The following is a 26,758-nucleotide window of genomic DNA, read 5'->3' on the forward strand; positions in this document are numbered from 1 at the left end:
GCTGTTTTTAATTTTTAATTTAACCTTTATTTCACTAGGGCAAGTCAGGGGGGGTGGTCTGTTCTGGTGTAGCTAGACACTGTGACAGATACACTGGACAGATTCCACTCTGCTCTGCCTTATCTGTAGCCAGGCTTAGCTCCACAAACGCAGACACATCATTACTGACCCCCACTTTGCCCTTTGTCTCTGTCTATCTGTCTGTCAATCTCTCTGCCGGTGGCACACAAAGCTATACCGCTAGTCTGTAGCTTTCTGTTGTATACCACTAGTCTATAGCTTTCTGTTGTATACCACTAGTCTATAGCTTTCTGTTGTCTACCGCTAGTCTATAGCTTTCTGTTGTATATCGCTAGTCTGTAGCTTTCTGTTGTATACCGCTAGTCTATAGCTTTCTGTTGTATACCACTAGTCTATAGCTTTCTGTTGTCTACCGCTAGTCTATAGCTTTCTGTTGTATATCGCTAGTCTGTAGCTTTCTGTTGTATGCCGCTAGTCTGTAGCTTTCTGTTGTATACCACTAGTCTGTAGCTTTCTGTTGTATGCCGCTAGCCTGTAGCTGTCTGTGGTATGCCGCTAGCCTGTAGCTTTCTGTGGTATGCCGCTAGCCTGTAGCTTTCTGTTGTATGCCGCTAGCCTGTAGCTTTCTGTTGTATGCCGCTAGCCTGTAGCTATCTGTGGTATGCCGCTAGCCTGTAGCTTTCTGTGGTATGCCGCTAGCCTGTAGCTTTCTGTTGTCATTTAGCTTGTCCCCTTTGCCTGGTGTGTCCATGTGACTCTTGGCTTGTTTGAACATCATTTTACGTTGACATTTTAGTCATTTAGCAGACGCTGTTATTCAGAGCGACTAACCGTAAGTAACGTTAGTGAGTGCATACATTTTCGTTCTGGTCCCCCGTGGGAATCAAACCGACGACCCTGGCGTTGCAAGCACTATGCTCTACCAACATGTTTTCATTGCATGTTTAGTTTTTCTGTCCAGTATTGCCTTGTGTAGTATTGATCTGTCTGGCATTTTCCCATTCAGTTTTTGTTGTGATGTGCTGTAGCATGTCTTGTGTGGTTGCGTACCTCGCATCTCCTTGCATGTCTCTTTTGTTTGTGTGTTGTGTGTTCTGGTTGCATGTTTTGTTTTTGTTGCATGGCTGTTGTAGTGTGCTGTGTGTGTCGGCTGTGTGTGTCGGCTGTGTGTGTCGGCTGTGTGTGTCGGCTGTGTGTGTCGGCTGTGTGTGTCGGCTGTGCGTGTGGTGGTGAAATGCCACTTTCAAATCAGATAGTCTTAGGACCTGGACCCAAGTCATCACCCACCACCTCAGTTCAGTCGTTCAGACACTAACATCTTAGATGGTAGGCAATTAAGATCACAGTTATGAAAACTTAGGACACTAAAGAGGCCTTTCTACTGACTCTGAAAAACACCAAAAGAAAGATGCCCAGTGTCCCTGCTCATCTGCGTGAATGTGCCTTAGACTGCTGCAAGGAGGCATGAGGACTGTAGATGTGGCCCAAAAAATACATTGCAATGTCCGTACTGTGAGACGCCTAAGACAGCGCTACAGGGGGACAGGATGGACAACTGATCGTCCTCGCAGTGGCAGACCACGTGTAACAACACCTGCACAGCATCTGTACATCCGAACATCACACCTGCAGGACAGGTACAGGATGGCAACAACAACTTCCTGAGTTACACCAGGAACGGACAATCTCTCCATCAGTGCTCAGACTGTCCGCAATAGGCTGAGAGAGGCTGGACTGAGGGCTTGTAGGCCTGTTGTAAGGCAGGTCCTCACCAGACATCACCAGCAACAACGTCGCCTATGGGCACAAACCCACTGTCGTTGGACCAGACAGGACTGGCAAAAAGTGCTCTTCACTGACGAGTCGCGGTTTTGTCTCACCGGTGGTGATGGTCGGATTTGCATTTATCGTCGAAAGAATGAGCGTTTCACCCAGGCCTGTACTCTGGAGCGGGATCGAGGTGGAGGGTCTGTCATGGTTTGGGGCGGTGTGTCACAGCATCATCGGACTGAGCTTGTTGTCATTGCATGCAATCTCAACGCTGTGCATTACAGGGAAGACATCCTCCTCCCTCATGTGGTACCTTCCTGCAGGCTCATCCTGACATGACCCTCCAGCATGACAATGCCACCATCCATACTGCTCGTTCTGTGCATGATTTCCTGCAAGACAGGAATGTCAGTGTTCTGCCATGGCCAGCAATGAGCCCGGATCTCAATCCAATTGAGCACGTCTGGGACTTGTTGGATCGGAGGGTGAGGGCCAGCCCCCCCCCCCCCCCCCCAGAAATGAGCTGGGAACTTGCAGGTGCCTTGGAAGAGTGAGGTAACATCTCACAGCAGGAACTGGCAAATATGGTGCAGTCCATGAGGAGGAGATGCACTGCAGTACTTAATGCAGCTGGTGGCCACACCAGATACTGACAGTTACTTTTGGTTTGGATCCCCCTTTGTTCAGGGACACATTATTCCATTTCTGTTAGTCACGTGTCTGTGGAACTTGTTCAGTTTATGTCTCAGTTGTTTATAGAAATATTTACACGTGTTAAGTTTGCTGAAAATGAATGCAGTTGACAGTGAGAGGATGTTTCTTAGCCGATAGAAAGGCATTGAATAATAGATTAAACAGATCGTAAACAAAGTGTCTGTTCTATATCTGAGATCATGGAATTATATTTTTGATACATTTTTAACCTATTTTTTTTAAGGCACAAACTACTTCCATTTTTTAACTGGTACCTGGCTACTTTCAGACGAGTCGTGAGGCTTTTGGTGTCCCTGAGCAAAACAACCGACAGGTGCGTTCGTTAACTATTCAGACCCCTCCCCCTTTCCACGTTTTGTGACATTACAGCCGTCTTCTAAAATGGATTAAATATATATTATATTTTTCTCTCGATCTACACACAATATTGTATAAAGACAAACCGAGAACAGGTTTTTAGAAATGTTTAGAAATGTATTAAAAAACAGTTACCTTATTTACATAAGTATTCAGACCCTTTGCTATGAGACTCTGGTGCATCCTGTTTCCATTAATCATCCTTGATGTTTCTACAACTTGATTGGAGTACACCTGTGGTACATTCAATTGATTGTACATGATTTGGAAAGGCACACACCTGCCTATATAAGGTCCCACAGTAAGCCAATCAGGCCTTTATGGTGGAGTGGACAGACGGAAGCCACATGACAGCCCATTTGGAGTTTTCCAAAAGTCACCTAATGAACCCTAAAACCATGAGAAACAAGAATCTCTGGTCTGATGAAACCAGGATTGAACTCTTTGGCTTGAATGCCAAGCTTAACGTCTGGAGGAAACCTGGCACCATCCCTACGGTTAAGCATGTTATGATGCTGTGCGAATGTATTTCAGTGGCAGGGACTGGGAGGGTAGTCAGGATCGAGGGAAAAATCAACGGAGTGAAGTACAGAGAGATCCTTGATGGAAAACTGCTCCAGAGCACTCAGGACCTCAGACTGGGGCGAATGTTCCCCTTCCAACAGGACAACAACCCCAAGCACGCAGCCAAGACAACGCAGGAGTGGCTTCGTCTCTGAATGTCCTTGAGTGGCCCAGCCAGAGCCCGGAGTGACCTGAAAACAGCTGTGCAGCGACGCTCCCCATCCAACCTGACAGAGCTTGAGAAGATCTGCAGAGAAAAATGGGAGAAACTCCCCAAATACAGGTGTGGCAAACTTGAACCGTCACACGCAGGAAGACTCACTGCCAAATGTGCTTCAACAGCTCTGAATACTTCTGAGATGTTTGTTTTCTTTTTACAAAATGTGCTAATATTATGGGGTATTGTGTGTAAATTGATTTAATTTTATTTAAGTGAAAGTTGATCCATTTAGGCAATTCATATGAAATATTGTATTCTTTTATTTAACTAGGCAAGTCAGTTTTAGGATCAAATTCTTATTTTCAATGACGGCCTAGGAACAGTGGGGTAACTGCCTGTTCAGGGGCAGAACGACAGATTTGTACCTTGTCAGCTCGGGGGTTTGAACTTGAAACCTTCCGGTTACTAGTCCAACGCTCTAACCACTAGGCTACCCTGCCGCCCCTCCACTCTAACCACTAGGCTACCTGCCGTCCCTACACTCTAACCACTAGGCTACCTGCCGTCCCACACTCTAACCACTAGGCCACCTGCCTCCCCTACACTCTAACCACTAGGCTACCTGCCGTCCCTACACTCTAACCACTAGGCCACCTGCCTCCCCTACACTCTAACCACTAGGCTACCTGCCTCCCCTACACTCTAACCACTAGGCTACCTGCCTCCCCTACACTCTAAAAACTAGGCCACCCTGCCACCCCTACACTCTAACCAATAGGCTACCTGCCTCCCCTACACTCTAACCACTAGGCTACCTGCCGCCCCTACACTCTAACCACTAGGCCACCCTGCCACCCCTACACTCTAACCACTAGGCTACCTGCCTCCCCTACACTCTAACCACTAGGCTACCTGCCGCCCCTACACTCTAACCACTAGGCCACCCTGCCGCCCCTACACTCTAACCACTAGGCTACTTGCCGCCCCTACACTCTAACCACTAGGCTACCCTGCCACCTCTACACTCTAACCACTAGGCTACCCTGCCGCCCCTACACTCTAACCACTAGGCTACCCTGCCGCCTCTCCACTCTAACCACCAGGCTACCTGCCTCCCCTACACTCTAACCACTAGGCTACCTGCCGCCTCTACACTCTAACCACTAGGCTACCCTGCCGCCTCTACACTCTAACCACTAGGCTACCTGCCTCCCCTACACTCTAACCACTAGGCTACCCTGCCGCCCCTACACTCTAACCACTAGGCTACCCTGCCGCCCCTACACTCTAACCACTAGGCTACCTGCCGCCCCTACACTCTAACCACTAGGCTACCCTGCCGCCTCTACACTCTAACCACTAGGCTACCTGCCTCCCCTACACTCTAACCACTAGGCTACCCTGCCGCCCCTACACTCTAACCACTAGGCTACCCTGCCGCCTCTACACTCTAACCACTAGGCTACCCTGCCGCCTCTACACTCTAACCACTAGGCTACCTGCCGCCCCGTCGGCTGCAATGTAACAAAATGTGGATAAAGTCCATGTGTCTGAATACTTTCCGACTGATCATGGTGTTGGTCTATAGGTTAATTAGAATAATTTAGTGGAATTTAAATTGGCACTACTGTTCAGTATATTAGTTATTTATCACACACGTACAGTATACAGATACAAAGCCTTTGAGAGTTATATTTTGGAATATTATTTTTGACAATATATTGCAATATTATTAATATTAATATTATTATTATTATCCACCGAAACCTGTATATTTTTTTTCTTCATAGCTTTTTCTCCATCTTTTTAAATTATTTCCATGACTGATCAAAACGGGTTTTCTCATGGCTCTCTCTTGTGCAGCAGACATACGATGAGCAATATGTTTGGAAAATCGAGTTGTAATAAAATCACAGTATCAAATCTCAATACGTATAGAATCGTGAGAATCTCCATATATATCGTATCTGCAACTAAGTTTTGCGATAATATCGTATCATAAGGTCCCTGGTAATTCCCAGTTCTACAATCAACCAGTGCTTGTGAGGTGTAAAAAAACAGAGGCTATTTTCTACTCTAGATGCTGCAGCTCACTTTTTTTCTCTCTTTCGTTATTTCTTGGTTAGCTCTGAGGCCATCTCCGCCAGTCAGCTCTGATCCAACAACAAATAGGGTAGTTTACTTCCAGTGATCCACAGGGCGGCAGCCATATTTGTGAAGTGACAACAACACACTGGTGTGAGTCTTAACCGACGCACTTCCTCAAAAGTCTCATCTTTAGGGTGGAATCTGGAACTTTCATTTCCCCTGCTCCGGCAACACACGGTACTAGCTACAAACACAACGGACCAACGAGAAAAACAAACTACAAAATAGCTTCGCCAATATGAAAGCGCAGGTTTATTTTTTATTTTTTTCCCCTTCTAGAAGTTGTTACTTAGGCACAGATCCAGGATGAGCCTAGCCACCACATATCCAAATAGTGATCATTAGGCAGGGAAGTGCAAAACTGTCCTCAGACCAGTGTCCAGGGGTCACGTTAATACCGCATCGCTTTTCCACCTTCGTCTGATGTCAGCCTCACAACAGGAAGGTCACAATCGGTATCAGCGGTGTCCAATGACACCCTGTGAGCATGACATGACCGTGTTCTGAGCTGAGCAAGTGTGTTCCCCTGTAATCAGTCGTGTGTGCGTGTGCGTGCGTGTCCAGTGCCATGTAGAAATATCAGTGGAGATCACTGTAGCGTCAGATGACTCTAGGCACCGCAGAGTGGTGTCCGTCAGATGACTCTAGGCACCGCCGAATGGTGTCCGTCAGATGACTCTAGGCACCGCCGAGTGGTGTCCGTCAGATGACTCTAGGCACCGCCGAGTGGTGTCCGTCAGATGACTCTAGGCACCGCCGAGTGGTGTCCGTCAGATGACTCTAGGCACCGCAGAGTGGTGTCCGTCAGATGACTCTAGGCACCGCAGAGTGGTGTCCGTCAGATGACTCTAGGCACCGAAGAGTGGTGTCCGTCAGATGGCTCTAGGCACCGCAGAGTGGTGTCCGTCAGATGACTCTAGGCACCGCAGAGTGGTGTCCGTCAGATGACTCTAGGCACCGCCGAGTGGTGTCCGTCAGATGACTCTAGGCACCGCAGAGTGGTGTCCGTCAGAGGACTCTAGGCACCGCAGAGTGGTGTCCGTCAGAGGACTCTAGGCACCGCAGAGTGGTCTGTTTTCTTTCCATCCATCTCTCTCTGGCCTTGGTTAGTGAGGGTTAGTCCACTAAGGGTTAGTGACGTGTAGTAACCTGTGGTTCCCTGCCTCCCTCCTTCTAGCCCTCCCTCTCGTGGTTCAGGGGGCTCCTTGCTTTCTGTAAAATAGGCCTGTCTAATGTGTGTGTGGACTGGGTGGTATACTGTATTTTACTAGACACCACTATTGATGCACGGACCAGTTTTGGTTTTTACTTGCCCTTCTATAACCAATGTATGGCTTGTTAAAAGTGATACGCCACCCGCCCCTGGTCGCTCATGGAGTGCAGTTGATGTTTTTCGACCACAAGATAATTTGCCAACCATTCTCTTCAGTCTGTGCAGCAGACGCACCAATATGTTGATGACAACGACTCTGTTTCCGCTTCTTAATATAAATCCACAAGCGTTCTATAATTACACTGTTAGTATGTATGTCTTACTGTCTGCAAACGGCAAGTATGTTTATTTATTTGATCAAGTTGTGGATAAAACAGTGTTAGCGGCTAATCTCTAGCTAGCTGCGTTAGTTGGCTAGCTGTCGAGCTAATACAGCCTGATAGCGGTGCTGGTGGAGACCTAAATCAGCATGTTTGTGCAACCGTATCTTCTAAATCCGAGAGAAATAGGGGACGCATGAATATGTTGGCTACATGAAGTAAGAGAACATTTAATGTAGCCAAAGTTTATAGGGTCCCACTCCCCTGGGAAACACTGACCAACACTTTGGTTCCTACCCTTGTCACAATAATGCCTCTTTGGCTTTTTCATTCATTGTCATGTCAAACAACACTGTTTTCAATGTGCCCAGTATTATATTCTAACTATAGAATTAGAATAATCATTCCCACAATTACCCCTGATAAATTCCATGATTCCAACAGTCTCACCCAACAGTTCACACAAGTCCAATCGCATTTGGAGCGGCAGGTAGCCTAGTGGTTAGAGCGTTGGACTTGTAACCGAAAGTTGTAAGATCGAATCCCTGAGCTGACAAGGTACAAATCTGTCGTTCTGCCCCTGAACAGGCAGTTAACCCACTGTTCCTAGGCCGTCATTGAAAATAAGAATTTGTTCTTAACTGACTTGCCTAGTTAAATAAAGGTAAAAATGTATGCAATATCGCCTTTTGGTTGAAGTTTAATTGAACAGTATAAAACAATTGGAATGCAGAAAGCACCGTTTGAAAACACTTAAAATGTATGTGCTGACCCTAAGGTCAAGCACTACTCCTCGAACTGGTATTATTCAAAAACCACAAATACCGCCAAATAGCTTCATCCCGCCAAATAGCCTCATCCCGCCAAATAGCATCATCCCGCCAAATAGCATCATCCCGCCATCCCGCCAAATAGCATCATCCCGCCAAATAGCATCATACCGCCATCCCGCCAAATAGCATCATCCCGCCAAATACCGCCACCCCGCCAAATAGCATCATCCCGCCAAATAGCATCATCCCGCCAAATAGCATCATCCCGCCAAATACCGCCATCTCGCCAAATAGCATCATCCCGCCAAATAGCATCATCCCGCCAAATAGCATCATCCCGCCAAATAGCATCATCCCGCCAAATAGCATCATCCCGCCAAATACCGCCATCCCGCCAAATAGCATCATACTGCCATCCCGCCAAATAGCATCATACCGCCAAATAGCACCATCCCGCCAAATAGCATCATCCCGCCAAATTGCACCATCCTGTCAACAAAAAAAATGTAGTGCTATGATATTTTGGCCATATCTCCCAGCCCTAATGTATGTTTATGGCTCCCTTTCTGTGTCTCTGGACGTGTCAAGGTGACACTGACATCTGTGCAAATGGGCCATTGTGTCTTCTCAGGGTGACCCTTGACCCCTGCTAGTCTGAAGACCTTTAGCTGTGTGCTTCTCAACGAGTACACACACAGTAACCAGGTGTCTATATCCAACATTTTTTTTATGCCAGAAAAGAGCGTTGGTTAATTTTTTTGTGTGACCGGCCTGATGGAAACAGCACATTTGTCGGTCAATTTTCCAAATGTAGACAAAATAAAAATACACTAGACAAGGTGGGATCTTTTTGTGCCGGTAAAATGAATTACGTGAGAAATGGTGGTGGAAACGTTTTTATGCACAGACATTGACATAATAACCATCACATCAAAGTAAACTTAGCCTCACGCCGACATGGTGTTCCGTTCTCCCGCTACGACTCGGAACAGTTTATTATAATGAACTTCACAGGGTGGTGAGATTGCAATGTGATGAGCTTGATGCTCTTTTACAATAAATATCGAGGGTCTCATTCTGGTGACACGATGATCGACGCTTGGCTTCCCTTTGACAAATAGAAATCCTGCTCTTTTTTCCATTATGTAGACTATACCCTTCCTTGTAGCTGTTGGCTAGAGCACTGTTGCTAAGAGCGGAGTGGCCACATTCGCTCTAACGCAACATTTGTTGTGCCAAAACCGTAAGTAGAGTTGAAAATGCGATGGAAACCCATTTATGTTTTTGCTTAGGTGACAGAAGTAATTGGAGCACGGGCCTTTGCAACATTTTAACACGAGATGTGGATTCTTTGGTGGTGAGCTCAGGGCTTTGGTGGTGAGCTCAGGGCTTTGGTGGTGAGCTCAGGGCTTTGGTGGTGAGCTCAGGGCTTTGGCGGTGAGCTCAGGGCTTTGGCGGTGAGCTCAGGGCTTTGGCGGTGAGCTCAGGGCTTTGGCGGTGAGCTCAGGGCTTTGGCGGTGAGCTCAGGGCTTTGGCGGTGAGCTCAGGGCTTTGGCGGTGAGCTCAGGGCTTTGGAGTTCTCTTTTTCTCTCTCCTTTCAGCCAACCCAGCTGGAGAGAACAAAGCTTTTGGCACCGAACTGTGTGTGTCCATGTGTCTGTGTGTGTGCGGTCTGTGTGTGCAGAGTGTGTGTGTGTAAGCAACACAACCTTCAGCACACTAGAGAATTGGCTAATCAAACTGGAACTTGTCAAAATGTTCCCGTCTCTCCATGTTTCAAATGTTAATCTTAGTGACCCTGAATTTTCACGTTCCTGTTTTTTGGTTTTATCTATACTGATCAAAAATATAAATGCAACGTGTAAAGTGTTAGTCCCATGTTTCATGAGCTGAAATAAAAGATCCCAGAAATTTTCCATACACACAAATAGCTTATTTCTCTCAAATTTTGTGTGAATTTTTTTTTTTTTTTACATCGTTGTTAGTGAACATTTCTCCTTTGCCAAGATAGTTCATCCACCTGACAGGTGTGGCATATCAAGAAGCTGATTAAACAGTATGATCATTACACAGCTGCATCTTGTGCTGGGAACAATAAAAGGCCACTCTGAAATGTGCAGTTTTGTCACAGAACGCAATGGCACAGATGTCTCAAGTGTGCAATTAGCCGGATGACTGCAGGAATGTCCGCCATAGCTGTTGCCAGAGAATTGAATGTTAGTTTCTCTATCATAAGCCGTCTCCAACATCGCTTTAAAGAATTTGGCAGTATGTCCAACCGGCCTCCCAACCGCAGACCATGTGTTACCACGCCAACCCTGGATCTCCACATCCGACTTCTTCACCTGCGGGATCGTCTGAGACCAGCCACCTGGACAGCTGATGAAACTAAGGCGTAATAAAGCCCTTTTGTGGGGAAAACTAATTCTGATTGGGTGGGCCTGGCTCCCAGCGGGTGGGCCTATGCCCTCCCAAGCCCACCCATGGCTGCACCCCTGCCCAATCATGAAATCCATAGGTTAGGTCCTAATTTATTTATTTCAATTGAGTGATTTCTTTATATGAACTGTAACTCAGTAAAATCATTGAAATTGTTGCATGTTGCTTCTATATTTTTGATCAGTATACTTTATCTCTCACTTCTGTCATCTATAACTTGTTTATTTCAATGGATGAATAACAAACCTCTCTCTCATTCCATCCCTCTGTTTCTAACTCCCCTCTCTTCCCTTCTTCACAGAGAAGCGATGAGGAATTACCTGAAGGAGCGAGGAGACCAAACTGTCCTGATCCTGCATGCAAAGGTTGCCCAGAAATCTTATGGCAATGAAAAAAGGTAATCAACCAGCACTTACCCTGGGGCGGCAGGGTAGCCTAGTGGTTAGAGTGGAGGGGCGGCAGGGTGGCCTAGTGGTTAGAGTGGAGGGGCGGCAGGGTAGCCTAGTGGTTAGAGTGGAGGGGCGGCAGGTAGCCTAGTGGTTAGAGTGTAGGGGCGGCAGGTAGCCTAGTGGTTAGAGTGGAGGGGCGGCAGGTAGCCTAGTGGTTAGAGTGTAGGGGCGGCAGGTAGCCTAGTGGTTAGAGTGTAGGGGCGGCAGGGTGGCCTAGTGGTTAGAGTGGAGGGGCGGCAGGGTAGCCTAGTGGTTAGAGTGTAGGGGCGGCAGGGTAGCCTAGTGGTTAGAGTGGAGGGGCGGCAGGTAGCCTAGTGGTTAGAGTGTAGGGGCGGCAGGTAGCCTAGTGGTTAGAGTGTAGGGGCGGCAGGGTGGCCTAGTGGTTAGAGTGGAGGGGCGGCAGGGTAGCCTAGTGGTTAGATTGGAGGGGCGGCAGGGTAGCCTAGTGGTTAGAGTGTAGGGGCGGCAGGGTGGCCTAGTGGTTAGAGTGTAGGGGCGGTAGGTAGCCTAGTGGTTAGAGTGGAAGGGCGGCAGGGTGGCCTAGTGGTTAGAGTGGAGGGGCGGCAGGGTAGCCTAGTGGTTAGAGTGTAGGGGCGGCAGGGTGGCCTAGTGGTTAGAGTGTAGGGGCGGTAGGTAGCCTAGTGGTTAGAGTGGAAGAGCAGGGTGGCCTAGTGGTTAGAGTGTAGGGGCGGTAGGTAGCCTAGTGGTTAGAGTGTAGGGGCGGCAGGGTGGCCTAGTGGTTAGAGTGGAGGGGCGGCAGGGTAACCTAGTGGTTAGAGTGTAGGGGCGGCAGGGTAACCTAGTGGTTAGAGTGGAGGGGCGGCAGGGTGGCCTAGTGGTTAGAGTGTAGGGGCGGCAGGGTGGCCTAGTGGTTAGAGTGTAGGGGCGGTAGGTAGCCTAGTGGTTAGAGTGGAAGGGCGGCAGGGTAGCCTAGTGGTTAGAGTGGAGGGGCGGCAGGGTAACCTAGTGGTTAGAGTGGAGGGGCGGCAGGGTGGCCTAGTGGTTAGAGTGGAGGGGCGGCAGGGTAGCCTAGTGGTTAGAGTGGAGGGGCGGCAGGGTAACCTAGTGGTTAGAGTGTAGGGGCGGCAGGGTAGCCTAGTGGTTAGAGTGGAGGGGCGGCAGGGTGGCCTAGTGGTTAGAGTGGAGGGGCGGCAGGGTAGCCTAGTGGTTAGAGTGTAGGGGCGGCAGGGTAGCCTAGTGGTTAGAGTGGAGGGGCGGCAGGGTAGCCTAGTGGTTAGAGTGTAGGGGCGGCAGGGTAGCCTAGTGGTTAGAGTGTAGGGGAGGCAGGTAGCCTAGTGGTTAGAGTGGAGGGGCGGCAGGGTAGCCTAGTGGTTAGAGTGGAGGGGCGGCAGGGTAGCCTAGTGGTTAGAGTGGAGGGGCGGCAGGGTAGCCTAGTGGTTAGAGTGTAGGGGCGGCAGGGTAGCCGAGTGGTTAGAGTGGAGGGGCGGCAGGGTAGCCTAGTGGTTAGAGTGTAGGGGCGGCAGGGTGGCCTAGTGGTTAGAGTGGAGGGGCGGCAGGGTAGCCTAGTGGTTAGAGTGTAGGGGCGGCAGGGTAGCCTAGTGGTTAGAGTGGAGGGGCGGCAGGGTAGCCTAGTGGTTAGAGTGGAGGGGCGGCAGGGTAGCCTAGTGGTTAGAGTGTAGGGGCGGCAGGGTAGCCTAGTGGTTAGAGTGGAGGGGCGGCAGGGTAGCCTAGTGGTTAGAGTGGAGGGGCGGCAGGGTAGCCTAGTGGTTAGAGTGGAGGGGCGGCAGGGTAGCCTAGTGGTTAGAGTGGAGGGGCGGCAGGGTAGCCTAGTGGTTAGAGTGGAGGGGCGGCAGGGTAGCCTAGTGGTTAGAGTGGAGGGGCGGCAGGGTAGCCTAGTGGTTAGAGTGGAGGGGCGGCAGGGTAGCCTAGTGGTCAGAGTGTAGGGGCGGCAGGGTAGCCTAGTGGTCAGAGTGTAGGGGCGGCAGGGTAGCCTAGTGGTCAGAGTGTAGGGGCGGCAGGGTAGCCTAGTGGTCAGAGTGTAGGGGCGGCAGGGTAGCCTAGTGGTCAGAGTGTAGGGGCGGCAGGTAGCCTAGTGGTTAGAGTGTAGGGGCGGCAGGGTAGCCTAGTGGTTAGAGTGGAGGGGCGGCAGGGTAGCCGAGTGGTTAGAGTGGAGGGGCGGCAGGGTAGCCGAGTGGTTAGAGTGGAGGGGCGGCAGGTAGCCTAGTGGTTAGAGTGGAGGGACGGCAGGGTAGCCTAGTGGTTAGAGTGGAGGGGCGGCAGGGTAGCCTAGTGGTTAGAGTGGAGGGGTGGCAGGGTAGCCTAGTGGTTAGAGTGGAGGGGCGGCAGGGTAGCCTAGTGGTTAGAGTGGAGGGGCGGCAGGGTAGCCGAGTGGTTAGAGTGGAGGGGCGGCAGGGTAGCCTAGTGGTTAGAGTATAGGGGTGGCAGGGTAGCCTAGTGGTTAGAGTGTTGGACTAGTACCCTACACACAACTTTCCACACTCTCCATACTTCCCACAGCCTCTACCTGGTGTAGTACCTCCCACAGCTTCTACCTGGTGTAGTACCTCCCACAGCTTCTACCTGGTGTAGTACCTCCCACAGCCTCTACCTGGTGTAGTATCTCCCACAGCCTCTACCTGGTGTAGTATCTCCCACAGCCTCTACCTGGTGTAGTACCTCCCACAGCCTCTACCTGGTGTAGTACCTCCCACAGCCTCTACCTGGTGTAGTACCTCCCACAGCCTCTACCTGGTGTAGTACCTCCCACAGCCTCTACCTGGTGTAGTACCTCCCACAGCCTCTACCTGGTGTAGTACCTCCCACAGCCTCTACCTGGTGTAGTACCTCACACAGCCTCTACCTGGTGTAGTACCTCCCACAGCCTCTACCTGGTGTAGTACCTCCCACAGCCTCTACCTGGTGTAGTTCCTCCCACAGCCTCTACCTGGTGTAGTATCTCCCACAGCCTCTACCTGGTGTAGTACCTCCCACAGCCTCTACCTGGTGTAGTACCTCCCGCACCCTCTACCTGGTGTAGTACCTCCCGCAGCCTCTACCTGGTGTAGTACCTCCCGCAGCCTCTACCTGGTGTAGTACCTCCCGCAGCCTCTACCTGGTGTAGTACCTCCCGCAGCCTCTATCTGGTGAAATACCTCCCGCAGCCTCTACCTGGTGTAGTTCCTCCCGCAGCCCCTACCTGGTGTAGTTCCTCCCGCAGCCCCTACCTGGTGTAGTACCTCCCGCAGCCCCTACCTGGTGTAGTACCTCCCGCAGCCCCTACCTGGTGTAGTACCTCCCGCAGCTCCAACCTGGTGTAGTACCTCCCGCAGCTCCTACCTGGTATAGTACCTCCCGCAGCCTCTACCTGGTGTAGTACCTCCCACAGCTCCAACCTGGTGTAGTACCTCCCACAGCCTCTACCTGGTGTAGTACCTCCCACAGCCTCTACCTGGTGTAGTACCTCCAGCAGCTCCAACCTGGTGTAGTACCTCCAGCAGCTCCAACCTGGTGTAGTACCTCCAGCAGCTCCAACCTGGTGTAGTACGTCCCACAGCTCCAACCTGGTGTAGGACCTCCAGCAGCTCCAACCTGGTGTAGTACCTCCAGCAGCTCCAACCTGGTGTAGTACCTCCAGCAGCTCCAACCTGGTGTAGTACCTCCAGCAGCTCCAACCTGGTGTAGTACCTCCAGCAGCTCCAACCTGGTGTAGTACCTCCCGCAGCTCCAACCTGGTGTAGTACCTCCCACAGCCTCTACCTGGTGTAGTACCTCCCACAGCTCCAACCTGGTGTAGTACCTCCCACGGCCTCTACCTGGTGTAGTACCTCCCACGGCCTCTACCTGGTGTAGTACCTCCCACAGCTCCAACCTGGTGTAGTACCTCCCACAGCTCCAACCTGGTGTAGTACCTCCCACAGCTCCAACCTGGTGTAGTACCTCCCACAGCTCCAACCTGGTGTAGTACCTCCCACAGCTCCAACCTGGTGTAGTACCTCCCACAGCTCCAACCTGGTGTAGTACCTCCCACAGCTCCAACCTGGTGTAGTACCTCCCACAGCTCCAACCTGGTGTAGTACCTCCCACAGCTCCAACCTGGTGTAGTACCTCCCACAGCTCCAACCTGGTGTAGTACCTCCCACAGCTCCAACCTGGTGTAGTACCTCCCACAGCTCCAACCTGGGGTAGTACCTCCCACAGCCTCTACCTGGTGTAGTACCTCCCACAGCTCCAACCTGGTGTAGTACCTCCCACAGCCTCTACCTGGTGTAGTACCTCCCACAGCTCCAACCTGGTGTAGTACCTCCCACAGCTCCAACCTGGTGTAGTACCTCCCACAGCCTCTACCTGGTGTAGTACCTCCCACAGCTCCAACCTGGTGTAGTACCTCCCACAGCCTCTACCTGGTGTAGTACCTCCCACAGCTCCAACCTGGTGTAGTACCTCCCACAGCTCCAACCTGGTGTAGTACCTCCCACAGCTCCAACCTGGTGTAGTACCTCCCACAGCTCCAACCTGGTGTAGTACCTCCCACAGCCTCTACCTGGTGTAGTACCTCCCACAGCCTCTACCTGGTGTAGTACCTTCCACAGCTCCAACCTGGTGTAGTACCTCCCACATCTCCAACCTGGTGTAGTACCTCCCACATCTCCAACCTGGTGTAGTACCTCCCACAGCTCCAACCTGTTGTAGTACCTCCCACAGCTCCAACCTGGTGTAGTACCTCCCACAGCTCCAACCTGGTGTAGTACCTCCCACAGCTCCAACCTGGTGTAGTACCTCCCACAGCCTCTACCTGGTGTAGTACCTCCCACAGCTCCAACCTGGTGTAGTACCTCCCACAGCCCCTACCTGGTGTAGTACCTCCCACAGCCCCTACCTGGTGTAGTACCTCCCACAGCTCCAACCTGGTGTAGTACCTCCCACAGCCTCTACCTGGTGTAGTACCTCCCACAGCTCCAACCTGGTGTAGTACCTCCCACAGCCTCTACCTGGTGTAGTACCTCCCACAGCTCCAACCTGGTTTAGTACCTCCCACAGCCTCTACCTGGTGTAGTACCTCCCACAGCCTCTACCTGGTGTAGTACCTCCCACAGCTCCAACCTGGTGTAGTACCTCCCACAGCTCCAACCTGGTGTAGTACCTCCCACAGCCTCTACCTGGTGTAGTACCTCCCACAGCTCCAACCTGGTGTAGTACCTCCCACAGCCTCTACCTGGTGTAGTACCTCCCACAGCTCCAACCTGGTGTAGTACCTCCCACAGCCCCTACATGGTGTGTGTGATGACCTTCGCCCCAGTCGGCCCCACTCTGAGGTCCTGAGCACTCTGGAGCAGGATTTCATCAAGGATATTTCTGTACTTTGCTCCGCTCACCTTTCCCTCGATCCTGACTAGTCTCCCAGTCCCTGCCGCTGAAATAAATCCCCACTGCATGATGCTGCCACCACCATACCTGTTGTAGTAAATAACACAGTCCCAACTCAAAAAAGGCACGTTGAAGAGTTCCCTGTTTCATTATAAGTCAATAGGTCAAGGGTTAATAGTATGGACTAAAAGGAGGTCGAAAAAAAGATGAATCACATTCCGTTGTGTCTGTGCGTAACGTAGGTGTTTTGGCCCCTCCGGCTTTCCATCTCCTGCTGTGTCCAGACGGGGGTTACGCGGTTAAGTTCTCTGCAGGGCACATCCAGGAGGTTAAAGGGTAGATGGCAGGGGAATGGTAGGGTTACAGGGTTGGGGAGCACACTGTGGTAGGTAGGGGGTTATGACTGTTTCCTTGTTGCTGTACTAATGTTAGGTTAGAATGGGGTGTGTGTAGGGAGTTAATGAGCTGTTCTGAATATGGTCATCCAGTTGTAGGGGATTAGACAGAATGAAGCCTTGCTCTCGCTCTCTCTCGCGCTCATGTGTACAGTGCCTTAGTCTTTAATCTTTGTTGAAGCACCTTTTGGCAGCGATTACAGCCTCAAGTCTTCTTGGGCATGATGTTACAAGCTTGGCACACCTGTATTTGGGGAGTTTCTCCCATTTTTCTCTACAGATCCTCTCAAACTCTGTCAGGTTGGATGGGGAGCGTCGCTGCACAGCTATTTTCAGGTCTCTTCAGAGATTTTTGACCAGGTTTAATTCCTGGCTCTGGCTGGGCCACTCAAAGACATTCAGAGACTTGTCCTGAAGCCACTCCTGCATTGTCTTGGTTGTGTGCTTGGGTTTGTTTTCCTGTTGGAAGGTGAACCTTCACCCTACTCTGAGGTCCTGAGCGCTCTGGGGCAGGTTTCCATCATGGAGCTCTCTGTACTTTGCTTCGTTCATCTTTCCCTCGATCCTGACTAGTCTCCTAGTCCTTGCCACTGAAAAACATCCCCACAGCATGATGCTGCCACCACCATGCTTCACTGTAGGGATGGTGCCACGTTTCTTCCAGACATGATGCTTGGCATTCAGGTCAAAGAGTTCAATCTCGGTTTCATCAGACCAGAGAATCTTGTTTATTATGGTCTGATTCTTTGGGGGCCTTTTGGCAAACTCCAAGCTGGCATCTCACCAGAACTATGTCTTAGTAAATCAGCAGCCCTCAGCCAACACTGTGACACCTCTGAGTTTTGGAGCACGAGAGAGCAGGAGCAGCATTGTGTGACTGCGTGTGTGTGTGTGTGTGTGACTGTGTGTGACTGTGTGTGTGTGTGACTGCATGTGTCAGTATGTGTTTGTTAAATAGCTGAATTCCTCTACTCTCCTCTGTCCTCTCTGGTTAAAGTCACACTGACCAGGACAGAAGATGTGAGCGGGGCCTGTTTTGGGGGTTATGGTGAAGGGGGTCCGGTTTTGGCGGCAGACCCTTTTGTAGCAATGCACCCTGGGACACATCAGGCTTCAAGTCATTCGAGTTTTCATAGTTGTGGTCATAAAGCCCCCAAAAAACAGAACATTCATATACGTTCCTCTTATCTGACACTTATTCACTCACGATTGAGTCATTCACTATACGACCGGGATTAGTTTTACTAGGGGAGGTTGGGTAACTAGGGGAGGTTGGGTAACTAGGGGAGGTTGGGTAACTAGGGGAGGTTGGGTAACTAGGGGAGGTTGGGTAATGTCATTATGTCTTGTCCCGTCTGAGTCTGCCATGGTGGTCGTGTTTACACGGCAGGGGTGTTCCGGACAGAATATATATATATTTTTTTTACAAACGCCAAGTTCCTCTGACAAAGCCAGTCCCGTCCATGACGAAATCCCCTGTGTTATTCAGAGAATCACGTAGTGTTGTGCAGTTTGAGAAAGAGAAGAAGCAGCGCTACGCATATATTAAGGCCCCCGAGTGGGGCAGCGGTCTAAGACACTGCATCTCAGTGCTAGAGGCGTCACTACAGACCCTGGTTCAATTCCAGGCTGTATCACAGCGGTCTAAGACACTGCATCTCAGTGCTAGAGGCGTCACTACAGACCCTGGTTCAATTCCAGGCTGTATCACAGCGGTCTAAGACACTGCGCCTCCGTGCTAGAGGCGTCACTACAGACCCTGGTTCAATTCCAGGCTGTATCACAGCGGTCTAAGACACTGCGCCTCCGTGCTAGAGGCGTCACTACAGACCCTGGTTCAATTCCAGGCTGTATCACAGCGGTCTAAGACACTGCGTCTCCGTGCTAGAGGCGTCACTACAGACCCGGGATTGGGTCCCATAGGGCGGTGCACAATTGGCCGGGTTAGGGTTTGGCCGGTGGAGGCCGTCATTGTAAAATAAGAATTTGTTCTCAACTGACTTGCCAAGTTAAATAAAAGTTAAATAAAAATATTAATACAATATTTCATATGAATGGCCTAAATGGAGAAACTTTCACAATGAATAGTTTTGTTTATAGGCTTTGTTTTGTGCCAATGAATAGAAATTGAACATGGCCAAATGCGTCAGTTTGATTAAACGTTGTATAGAAACGTTTTGCTCCTAGGTCTGTTTAATGAAACTCTGGCTGTTAGTATAGGTAGTAGATGGCACATCAGGGCATCCCCAGTTCCCCACTGAGATAATCTTTGGAGAAATGGCTTTCTCATTACGCATCTCAGGCACGGTGTGTTGTTCAGCGGCTCTCATCAGCAGGATGGGGGGGGGGGGGGGTTTCATTAGGAGTGACGTCCACCGTGGATCGCTAAAATATAGATTATGACCACACTTCCTCAATGTAAATGGTATGGAGACACCTTCACATTCTGCAGCCAAGCGCGAGTATTCAGTGCTTGGCATGATGTTGAATATCTTCACGCTTAGAATAAACATCTCCAGGGTTTCTGTCATCAGAGTCAATTGAATGAAATAAATCTATATAATTACTGGGGGCAGTTTGGAAGAACTATTCCAGTGTTCTCTGGAATAGGGCACATGATGGGCTAAAAATGACACAGCATTTTATTCTCTCTGCGGTGTAACTGTGGTCCCTCTGCGGTGTAACTGTGGTCCCTCTGCGGTGTAACTGTGGTCCCTCTGCGGTGTAACTGTGGTCCCTCTGCGGTGTAACTGTGGTCCCTCTGCGGTCTTTCTCTATAGTGTAATGTATCTCTGTAGTGTATCTCTGTAGTGTATCTCTGTAGTATAATGTATCTCTGTAGTGTAATGTATCACTGTAGTGTATCTCTGTAGTGTATCTCTGTAGTGTATCTCTGTAGTGTATCTCTGTAGTGTATCTCTGTAGTGTATCTCTGTAGTGTATCTCTGTAGTGTATCTCTGTAGTGTATCTCTGTAGTGTATCTCTGTAGTGTATCTCTGTAGTGTATCTCTGTAGTGTATCTCTGTAGTGTATCTCTGTAGTATAATGTATCTCTGTAGTGTAATGTATCTCTGTAGTGTAATGTATCACTGTAGTGTATCTCTGTAGTGTATCTCTGTAGTGTATCTCTGTAGTGTATCTCTGTAGTGTATCACTGTAGTGTATCTCTGTAGTGTATCACTGTAGTGTATCTCTGTAGTGTATCTCTGTAGTGTATCTCTGTAGTATAATGTATCTCTGTAGTGTAATGTATCTCTGTAGTGTAATGTATCACTGTAGTGTATCTCTGTAGTGTATCTCTGTAGTGTATCTCTGTAGTGTATCTCTGTAGTGTATCTCTGTAGTGTATCTCTGTAGTGTATCTCTGTAGTGTATCTCTGTAGTGTATCTCTGTAGTGTATCTCTGTAGTGTATCTCTGTAGTGTATCTCTGTAGTGTATCTCTGTAGTGTATCTCTGTAGTGTATCTCTGTAGTGTATCTCTGTAGTGTATCTCTGTAGTGTATCTCTGTAGTATAATGTATCTCTGTAGTGTAATGTATCACTGTAGTGTATCTCTGTAGTGTATCACTGTAGTGTATCTCTGTAGTGTATCTCTGTAGTGTATCTCTGTAGTGTATCTCTGTAGTGTATCTCTGTAGTGTATCTCTGTAGTGTATCTCTGTAGTGTATCTCTGTAGTGTATCTCTGTAGTGTATCTCTGTAGTGTATCTCTGTAGTGTATCTCTGTAGTATAATGTATCTCTGTAGTGTAATGTATCACTGTAGTGTATCTCTGTAGTGTATCACTGTAGTGTATCTCTGTAGTGTATCTCTGTAGTGTATCTCTGTAGTGTATCTCTGTAGTGTATCTCTGTAGTGTATCTCTGTAGTGTATCTCTGTAGTGTATCTCTGTAGTGTATCTCTGTAGTGTATCTCTGTAGTGTATCTCTGTAGTGTATCTCTGTAGTGTATCTCTGTAGTGTATCTCTGTAGTGTATCTCTGTAGTGTATCTCTGTAGTATAATGTATCTCTGTAGTGTAATGTATCACTGTAGTGTATCTCTGTAGTGTATCTCTGTAGTGTATCTCTGTAGTGTATCACTGTAGTGTATCTCTGTAGTGTATCTCTGTAGTGTATCTCTGTAGTGTATCTCTGTAGTGTATCTCTGTAGTGTATCTCTGTAGTGTACCTCTGTAGTGTACCTCTGTAGTGTACCTCTGTAGTGTACCTCTGTAGTGTACCTCTGTAGTGTACCTCTGTAGTGTACCTCTGTAGTGTACCTCTGTAGTGTACCTCTGTAGTGTACCTCTGTAGTGTACCTCTGTAGTGTACCTCTGTAGTGTATCGTACCTCTGTAGTGTATCGTACCTCTGTAGTGTATCGTACCTCTGTAGTGTATCGTACCTCTGTAGTGTAATGTATCTCTGTAGTGTATCTCTGTAGTGCAATGTATCTCTGTAGTGTATCTCTAATCTCCAACTCAACATTATGAAGTTGTTCCTAATATTTTGTACACTGTGTGTTGTCACACACACACATAAGTTAGTGTTTCATTCTGAACCGACCAACGTTGGTTTTGGTCAGCTCTCCGGCAATGTGTCCCTCTCTAAGGAAGAGCCTAGTGGGCGTGGACGTCGCTGTGTGTGTGTGTGTTTACAATATGAATGCTTGTCTGTGTTTTGATACACAATAGGAGCTCTGAGCATGAATAAATTGCGTGTGTGTAAAGATGGGTTTTCCACAGAAATCTCCCTCTTTCTCTCTCTCTCTCTCTTTTAGGAGATGAAAGCAGACTGGTGTTATGTGTCACTCTTCTTCTCCTCAGACGACTCATGACAAGTGTCTCCATATGACCCACTTTCCTTCTTTCCCTGCACGTAAAAACAAACCGCTTTACTTATTTTGAAGAGCAAAATGGGTGAAAACCATTTGATATTTCTCCCTAAAGAGGGGACATGACTGAGCCAAGTAAAAGTGTTGTTTTAAGCAATCTACGTGTTTATTTCTCCTGACATGTCTTCCTGAGGCACTGGCTAAAATTCAAGTTCTTGTCAGATTCGACTCGAGCAAGCCCCATCGGTTATTGTATTAACATTTCGCTTTCTCCTTTGAAAATTAAACAAGGTTTTACAGGATTTTAGTAGCTGTTTTCAGAAGTTGTTTGTCACTCAAAGAAATGCCATGACAACTTGGCTGAAACTTCATTCCCAAGTTCTACACTTCTTGTTTTGTTTTTGTCACACTGCCATCTAGTGGCCGAACGTCTAACATGCAGTATGCCATGTTTATGTCACACTGCCACTTAGTGGCAGAACGTCTAACATGCAGTATGCCATGTTTATGTCACACTGCCATCTAGTGGCAGAACGTCTAACATGCAGTATGCCATGTTTATGTCACACTGCCATCTAGTGGCAGAACGTCTAACATGCAGTATGCCATGTTGATGAACATTCTGGACCCACCAGACCAGCGTAGATTCCAGACTGTTCTATCGTTAGTGTGTGTGTGTGTGTGTGTGTGTAAAGTATTATAGCTATTAATCATTTGATGTGTGTGTAGTCTGGGCAGTGGTGTGTACACCGAGGATACAAAACATTAGGAGCACCTGCTCTTTACATGACAGACTTACCGGGTGATGATCGCTTATTGATGTCACTTGTTAAATCCACCTCAATCAGTGTAGATGAAGGAGAGGAGACACGTTTAAAATGGATTGTTAAGCCTTGAGACATGCATTGTGTGACTGGGCAAGACAAACCATTGAAGTGCCTTTGAACTGGGTATTGTAGTAGATGCCAGGTGCACCGGTGTGAGTGTGTCAAGAACTGCAACGGTGCTGTTTTTTTTTTTTTCACGCTCAACAGTTTCCCGCGTGTTTCAATAATGATCCACCAGCCAAAAGACATCCAGCCAACTTGACACAACTGTGGGAAGCATTGGAGTCAACATGGACCAGCATTCCCGTGGAACGCTTTCAACACCTTGTAGAGTCCATACCCCCGACTGATTGAGGCTGTTCTGAGGGAGAAAGGTGGGGGGGGGGGGGTTCGCTCAATATTAGGAAGATGTTCCTAATGTTAGCTATAATCAGTGTGTGTAAATTCTACTTGTGTGTGTTCAGGTTCTTCTGTCCACCCCCATGTGTCTACCTGATGGGCTCTGGCTGGAAGAAGAAGAGAGAGGAGATGGAGAGAGAGGGCTGTTCAGAGCAGGAGGCTCAGCCCTGTGCCTTTATAGGGATAGGAAACAGTGACCAGGAGATGCAACAGCTCAACATCGAGGGGAAGGTAGGGTCCTGTACAATTCTTTCTCTCGTTCCCTCCCTTTGTTCCTGTCCCTCACACCTCTCTGTCTGTCTCTCTCTGTCCCACTCACACCTCTTTCTCTTTGTCTCTCTCTGTCTCTCTCTGTCTCTCTCTCTCTCTGTCCCACTCACACCTCTCTCTCTGTCTCTCTCTGTCCCACTCACACCTCTTTCTCTTTGTCTCTCTCTGTCTCTCTCTGTCTCTCTCTCTCTCTGTCCCACTCACACCTCTCTCTCTGTCTCTCTCTGTCCCACTCACACCTCTCTTTCTGTCTCTCTCTTTGTCTCTCTCTGTCCCACTCACACCTCTCTCTCTGTCTCTCTCTGTCCCACTCACACCTCTCTCTCTGTCTCTCTCTGTCCCACTCACACCTCTCTCTCTGTCCCACTCACACCTCTCTGTCTCTCTCTCTGTCCCTCTCACACCTCTCTGTCTCTCTCTCTGTCCCACTCACACCTCTCTCTCTGTCTCTCTGTCCCACTCACACCTCTCTGTCTCTCTCTCTGTCCCACTCACACCTCTCTGTCTCTCTCTCTGTCCCACTCACACCTCTCTGTCTCTCTCTCTGTCCCACTCACACCTCTCTCTCTGTCTCTCTGTCCCACTCACACCTCTCTGTCTCTCTCTCTGTCCCACTCACACCTCTCTGTCTCTCTCTCTGTCCCACTCACACCTCTATCTCTCTGTCCCACTCACACCTCTCTCTATCTCTCTGTCCCACTCACACCTCTCTGTCTCTCTCTCTGTCCCACTCACACCTCTCTGTCTCTCTCTCTGTCCCACTCACACCTCTCTGTCTCTCTCTCTGTCCCACTCACACCTCTCTGTCTCTCTCTCTGTCCCACTCACACCTCTCTGTCTCTCTCTCTGTCCCACTCACACCTCTCTGTCTCTCTCTCTGTCCCACTCACACCTCTCTGTCTCTCTCTCTGTCCCACTCACACCTCTCTCTCTGTCTCTCTGTCCCACTCACACCTCTCTGTCTCTCTCTCTGTCCCACTCACACCTCTCTGTCTCTCTCTCTGTCCCACTCACACCTCTCTCTCGGTCTCTCTGTCCCACTCACACCTCTCGCTCTGTCTCTCTCTTTGTCTCTCTCTGTCCCACTCACACCTCTCTCTCTCTCTCTGTCTCACTCACACCTCTCTCTCTCTCTCTCTCTGTCTCACTCACACCTCTCTCTCTCTCTCTCACTCACACCTCTCTCTCTCTCTCTCTGTCTCACTCACACCTCTCTCTGTCTCTCTCTCTCTCTCTCTCTCTCTGTCTCACTCACACCTCTCTCTCTCTCTCTCTCTGTCTCACTCACACCTCTCTCTCTGTCTCACTCACACCTCTCTCTCTCTCTCTCTCTGTCTCACTCACACCTCTCTCTCTCTCTCTCTCTCTGTCTCACTCACACCTTTCTCTCTCTCTCTCTCTGTCTCACTCACACCTCTCTCTCTCTTTCTCTCTCTCTCTGTCTCACTCACACCTCTCTCTCTGTCTCACTCACACTCTCTCTCTCTCTCTCTCTCTCTCTCTCTCTCTGTCTCACTCACACCTCTCTCTTACTCACAACTCTCTCTCTCACTCACACCTCTCTCTTACTCACACCTCTCTCTCTCACTCACACCTCTCTCTCACTCACACCTCTCTCTGTCTCACTCACACCTCTCTCTCTCTCTGTCTCACTCACACCTCTCTCTCTCTCTCACTCACACCTCTCTCTCTCACTCACACCTCTCTCTGTCTCACTCACACCTCTCTCTCTCTGTCTCACTCACACCTCTCTCTCTCTCTCTCTCTCTCTCTCTCTCTCTCTCTCTCTCTCTCTCTCTCTCACTCACACCTCTCTCTCTCTCTGTCTCACTCACACTCTCTCTCTCTCTCTCTGTCTCACTCACACCTCTCTCTCACTCACCCCTCTCTCTCTCTCTCACCAAAGAAATGACTAACTGTTGCCTGGCCTTATTTTTCCCCTCTCACTCAGAACTATTGCACAGCCAAAACCTTGTACATATCAGACTCCGACAAGAGGAAGCACTTCATGCTGTCGGTCAAGATGTTCTACGGCAACAGCGCCGACATCGGCGTCTTCCTTAGTAAGAGGATAAAAGTCATCTCCAAGCCCTCCAAGAAGAAACAGTCCCTGAAGAACGCAGACCGTGAGTCACACAAACGCCAACACACACACTCATAGGGCCCTGCTTTCAAAAGGCATCCTTCCTTCCTCGAACAGGACGTGGCTCGTGATAGTTGTCTATTGAAACTATTCTATCGTGTTCAAACAATGTTCATTTCTACCATTCACAATTCACAATGCTACTATGGCCCTTCAACAAAGTTTCCCTGTTTTCAAATCAAATCAAATTTTTTAATTGTCACATACACATGGTTAGCAGATGTTAATGCGAGTGTAGCGAAATGCTTGTGCTTCCAGTTCCGACAATGCAGTAATAACCAACAAGTAATCTAACAATTCCAAAACTACTGTCTTATACACAGTGTAAGGGGATAAAGAATATGTACATAAAGATATATGAATGAGTGATGGTACAGAGCAGCATAGGCAAGATACAGTAGATGGTATTGAGTACAGTATATACATATGAGATGAGTATGTAAACAAAGTGGCATAGTTAAAGTGGCTAGTGATACATGTATTACATAAAGATGCAGTAGATGATATAGAGTACAGTATATATGTATACATATGAGATGAATAATGTAGGGTAAGTAACATTATATAAGGTAGCATTGTTTAAAGTGGCTGGTGATATATTTTACATCCTTTCCCATCAATTCCCATTATTAAAGTGGCTGGAGTTGAGTCAGTGTGTTGGCAGCAGCCACTCAATTTTAGTGGTGGCTGTTTAACAGTCTGATGGCCTTGAGATAGAAGCTGTTTTTCAGTCTCTCGGTCCCAGCTTTGATGCACCTGTACTGACCTCGCCTTCTGGATGATAGCGGGGTGAACAGGCAGTGGCTCGGGTGGGTGTTGTCCTTGATGATCTTTGTGGCCTTCCTGTGACATCGGGTGGTGTAGGTGTCCTGGAGGGCAGGTAGTTTGCCCCCGGTGATGCGTTGTGTAGACCTCACTACCCTCTGGAGAGCCTTACGGTTGTGGGCGGAGCAGTTGCCGTACCAGGCGGTGATACAGCCCGCCAGGATGCTCTCGATTGTGCATCTGTAGAAGTTTATGAGAGCTTTTGGTGACAAGCCGAATTTCTTCAGCCTCCTGAGGTTGAAGAGGCGCTGCTGCGCCTTCTTCACGATGCTGTCTGTGTGGGTGGACCAATTCAGTTTGTCTGTGATGTGTATGCCGAGGAACTTAAAACTTGCTACTCTCTCCACTACTGTTCCATCGATGTGGATAGGGGGGTGTTCCATCTGCTGTTTCCTGAAGTCCACAATCATCTCCTTAGTTTTGTTGACGTTGAGTGTGAGGTTATTTTCCTGACATCACACTCCGAGGGCCCTCACCTCCTCCCTGTCGGCCGTCTCGTCGTTGTTGGTAATCAAGCCTACCACTGTTGTGTCGTCCGCAAACTTGATGATTTAGTTGGAGGCGTGCGTTGCCGCGCAGTCGTGGGTGAACAGGGAGTACAGGAGAGGGCTCGGTCTCTGTTCCAGTCTTTCCGCTAGAGGGCGTTACAGCTCAAAAAACAGATGACAACCGATGCCTCAAAAATCACCCAATGTTCAATATTGTTAAGTCGCTGTAGAGTTTGTTTTTCGGCCTGCTTTCTACCCTCTTATCACCCAGACGGGGACATGTTGTTCTCTCTCTTGTTATCACCCAGACGGGGACATGTTGTTCTCTCTCATCTTATCAC

The 26,758-nt window shown here is 49.0% G+C and overlaps 1 protein-coding gene across 1 annotated transcript in view; it reads left to right on the forward strand.

Annotated features, from left to right (window-relative positions):
- rbpjb (recombination signal binding protein for immunoglobulin kappa J region b) overlaps nt 1–26,758 on the forward strand; it is an 87,391-nt gene that overhangs the window by 47,397 nt on the left and 13,236 nt on the right. The window contains exons 3-5 of the mRNA XM_064940771.1: nt 10,781–10,876; nt 22,757–22,922; nt 24,913–25,087. Coding sequence (XP_064796843.1) covers nt 10,781–10,876; nt 22,757–22,922; nt 24,913–25,087 — 437 coding nt within the window. The remainder of the gene's footprint in view (nt 1–10,780; nt 10,877–22,756; nt 22,923–24,912; nt 25,088–26,758) is intronic.

The sequence above is a fragment of the Oncorhynchus masou genome, chromosome 27 (assembly GCF_036934945.1).
Source record: "Oncorhynchus masou masou isolate Uvic2021 chromosome 27, UVic_Omas_1.1, whole genome shotgun sequence".
Taxonomy (NCBI): Eukaryota; Metazoa; Chordata; class Actinopteri; order Salmoniformes; family Salmonidae; genus Oncorhynchus; species Oncorhynchus masou.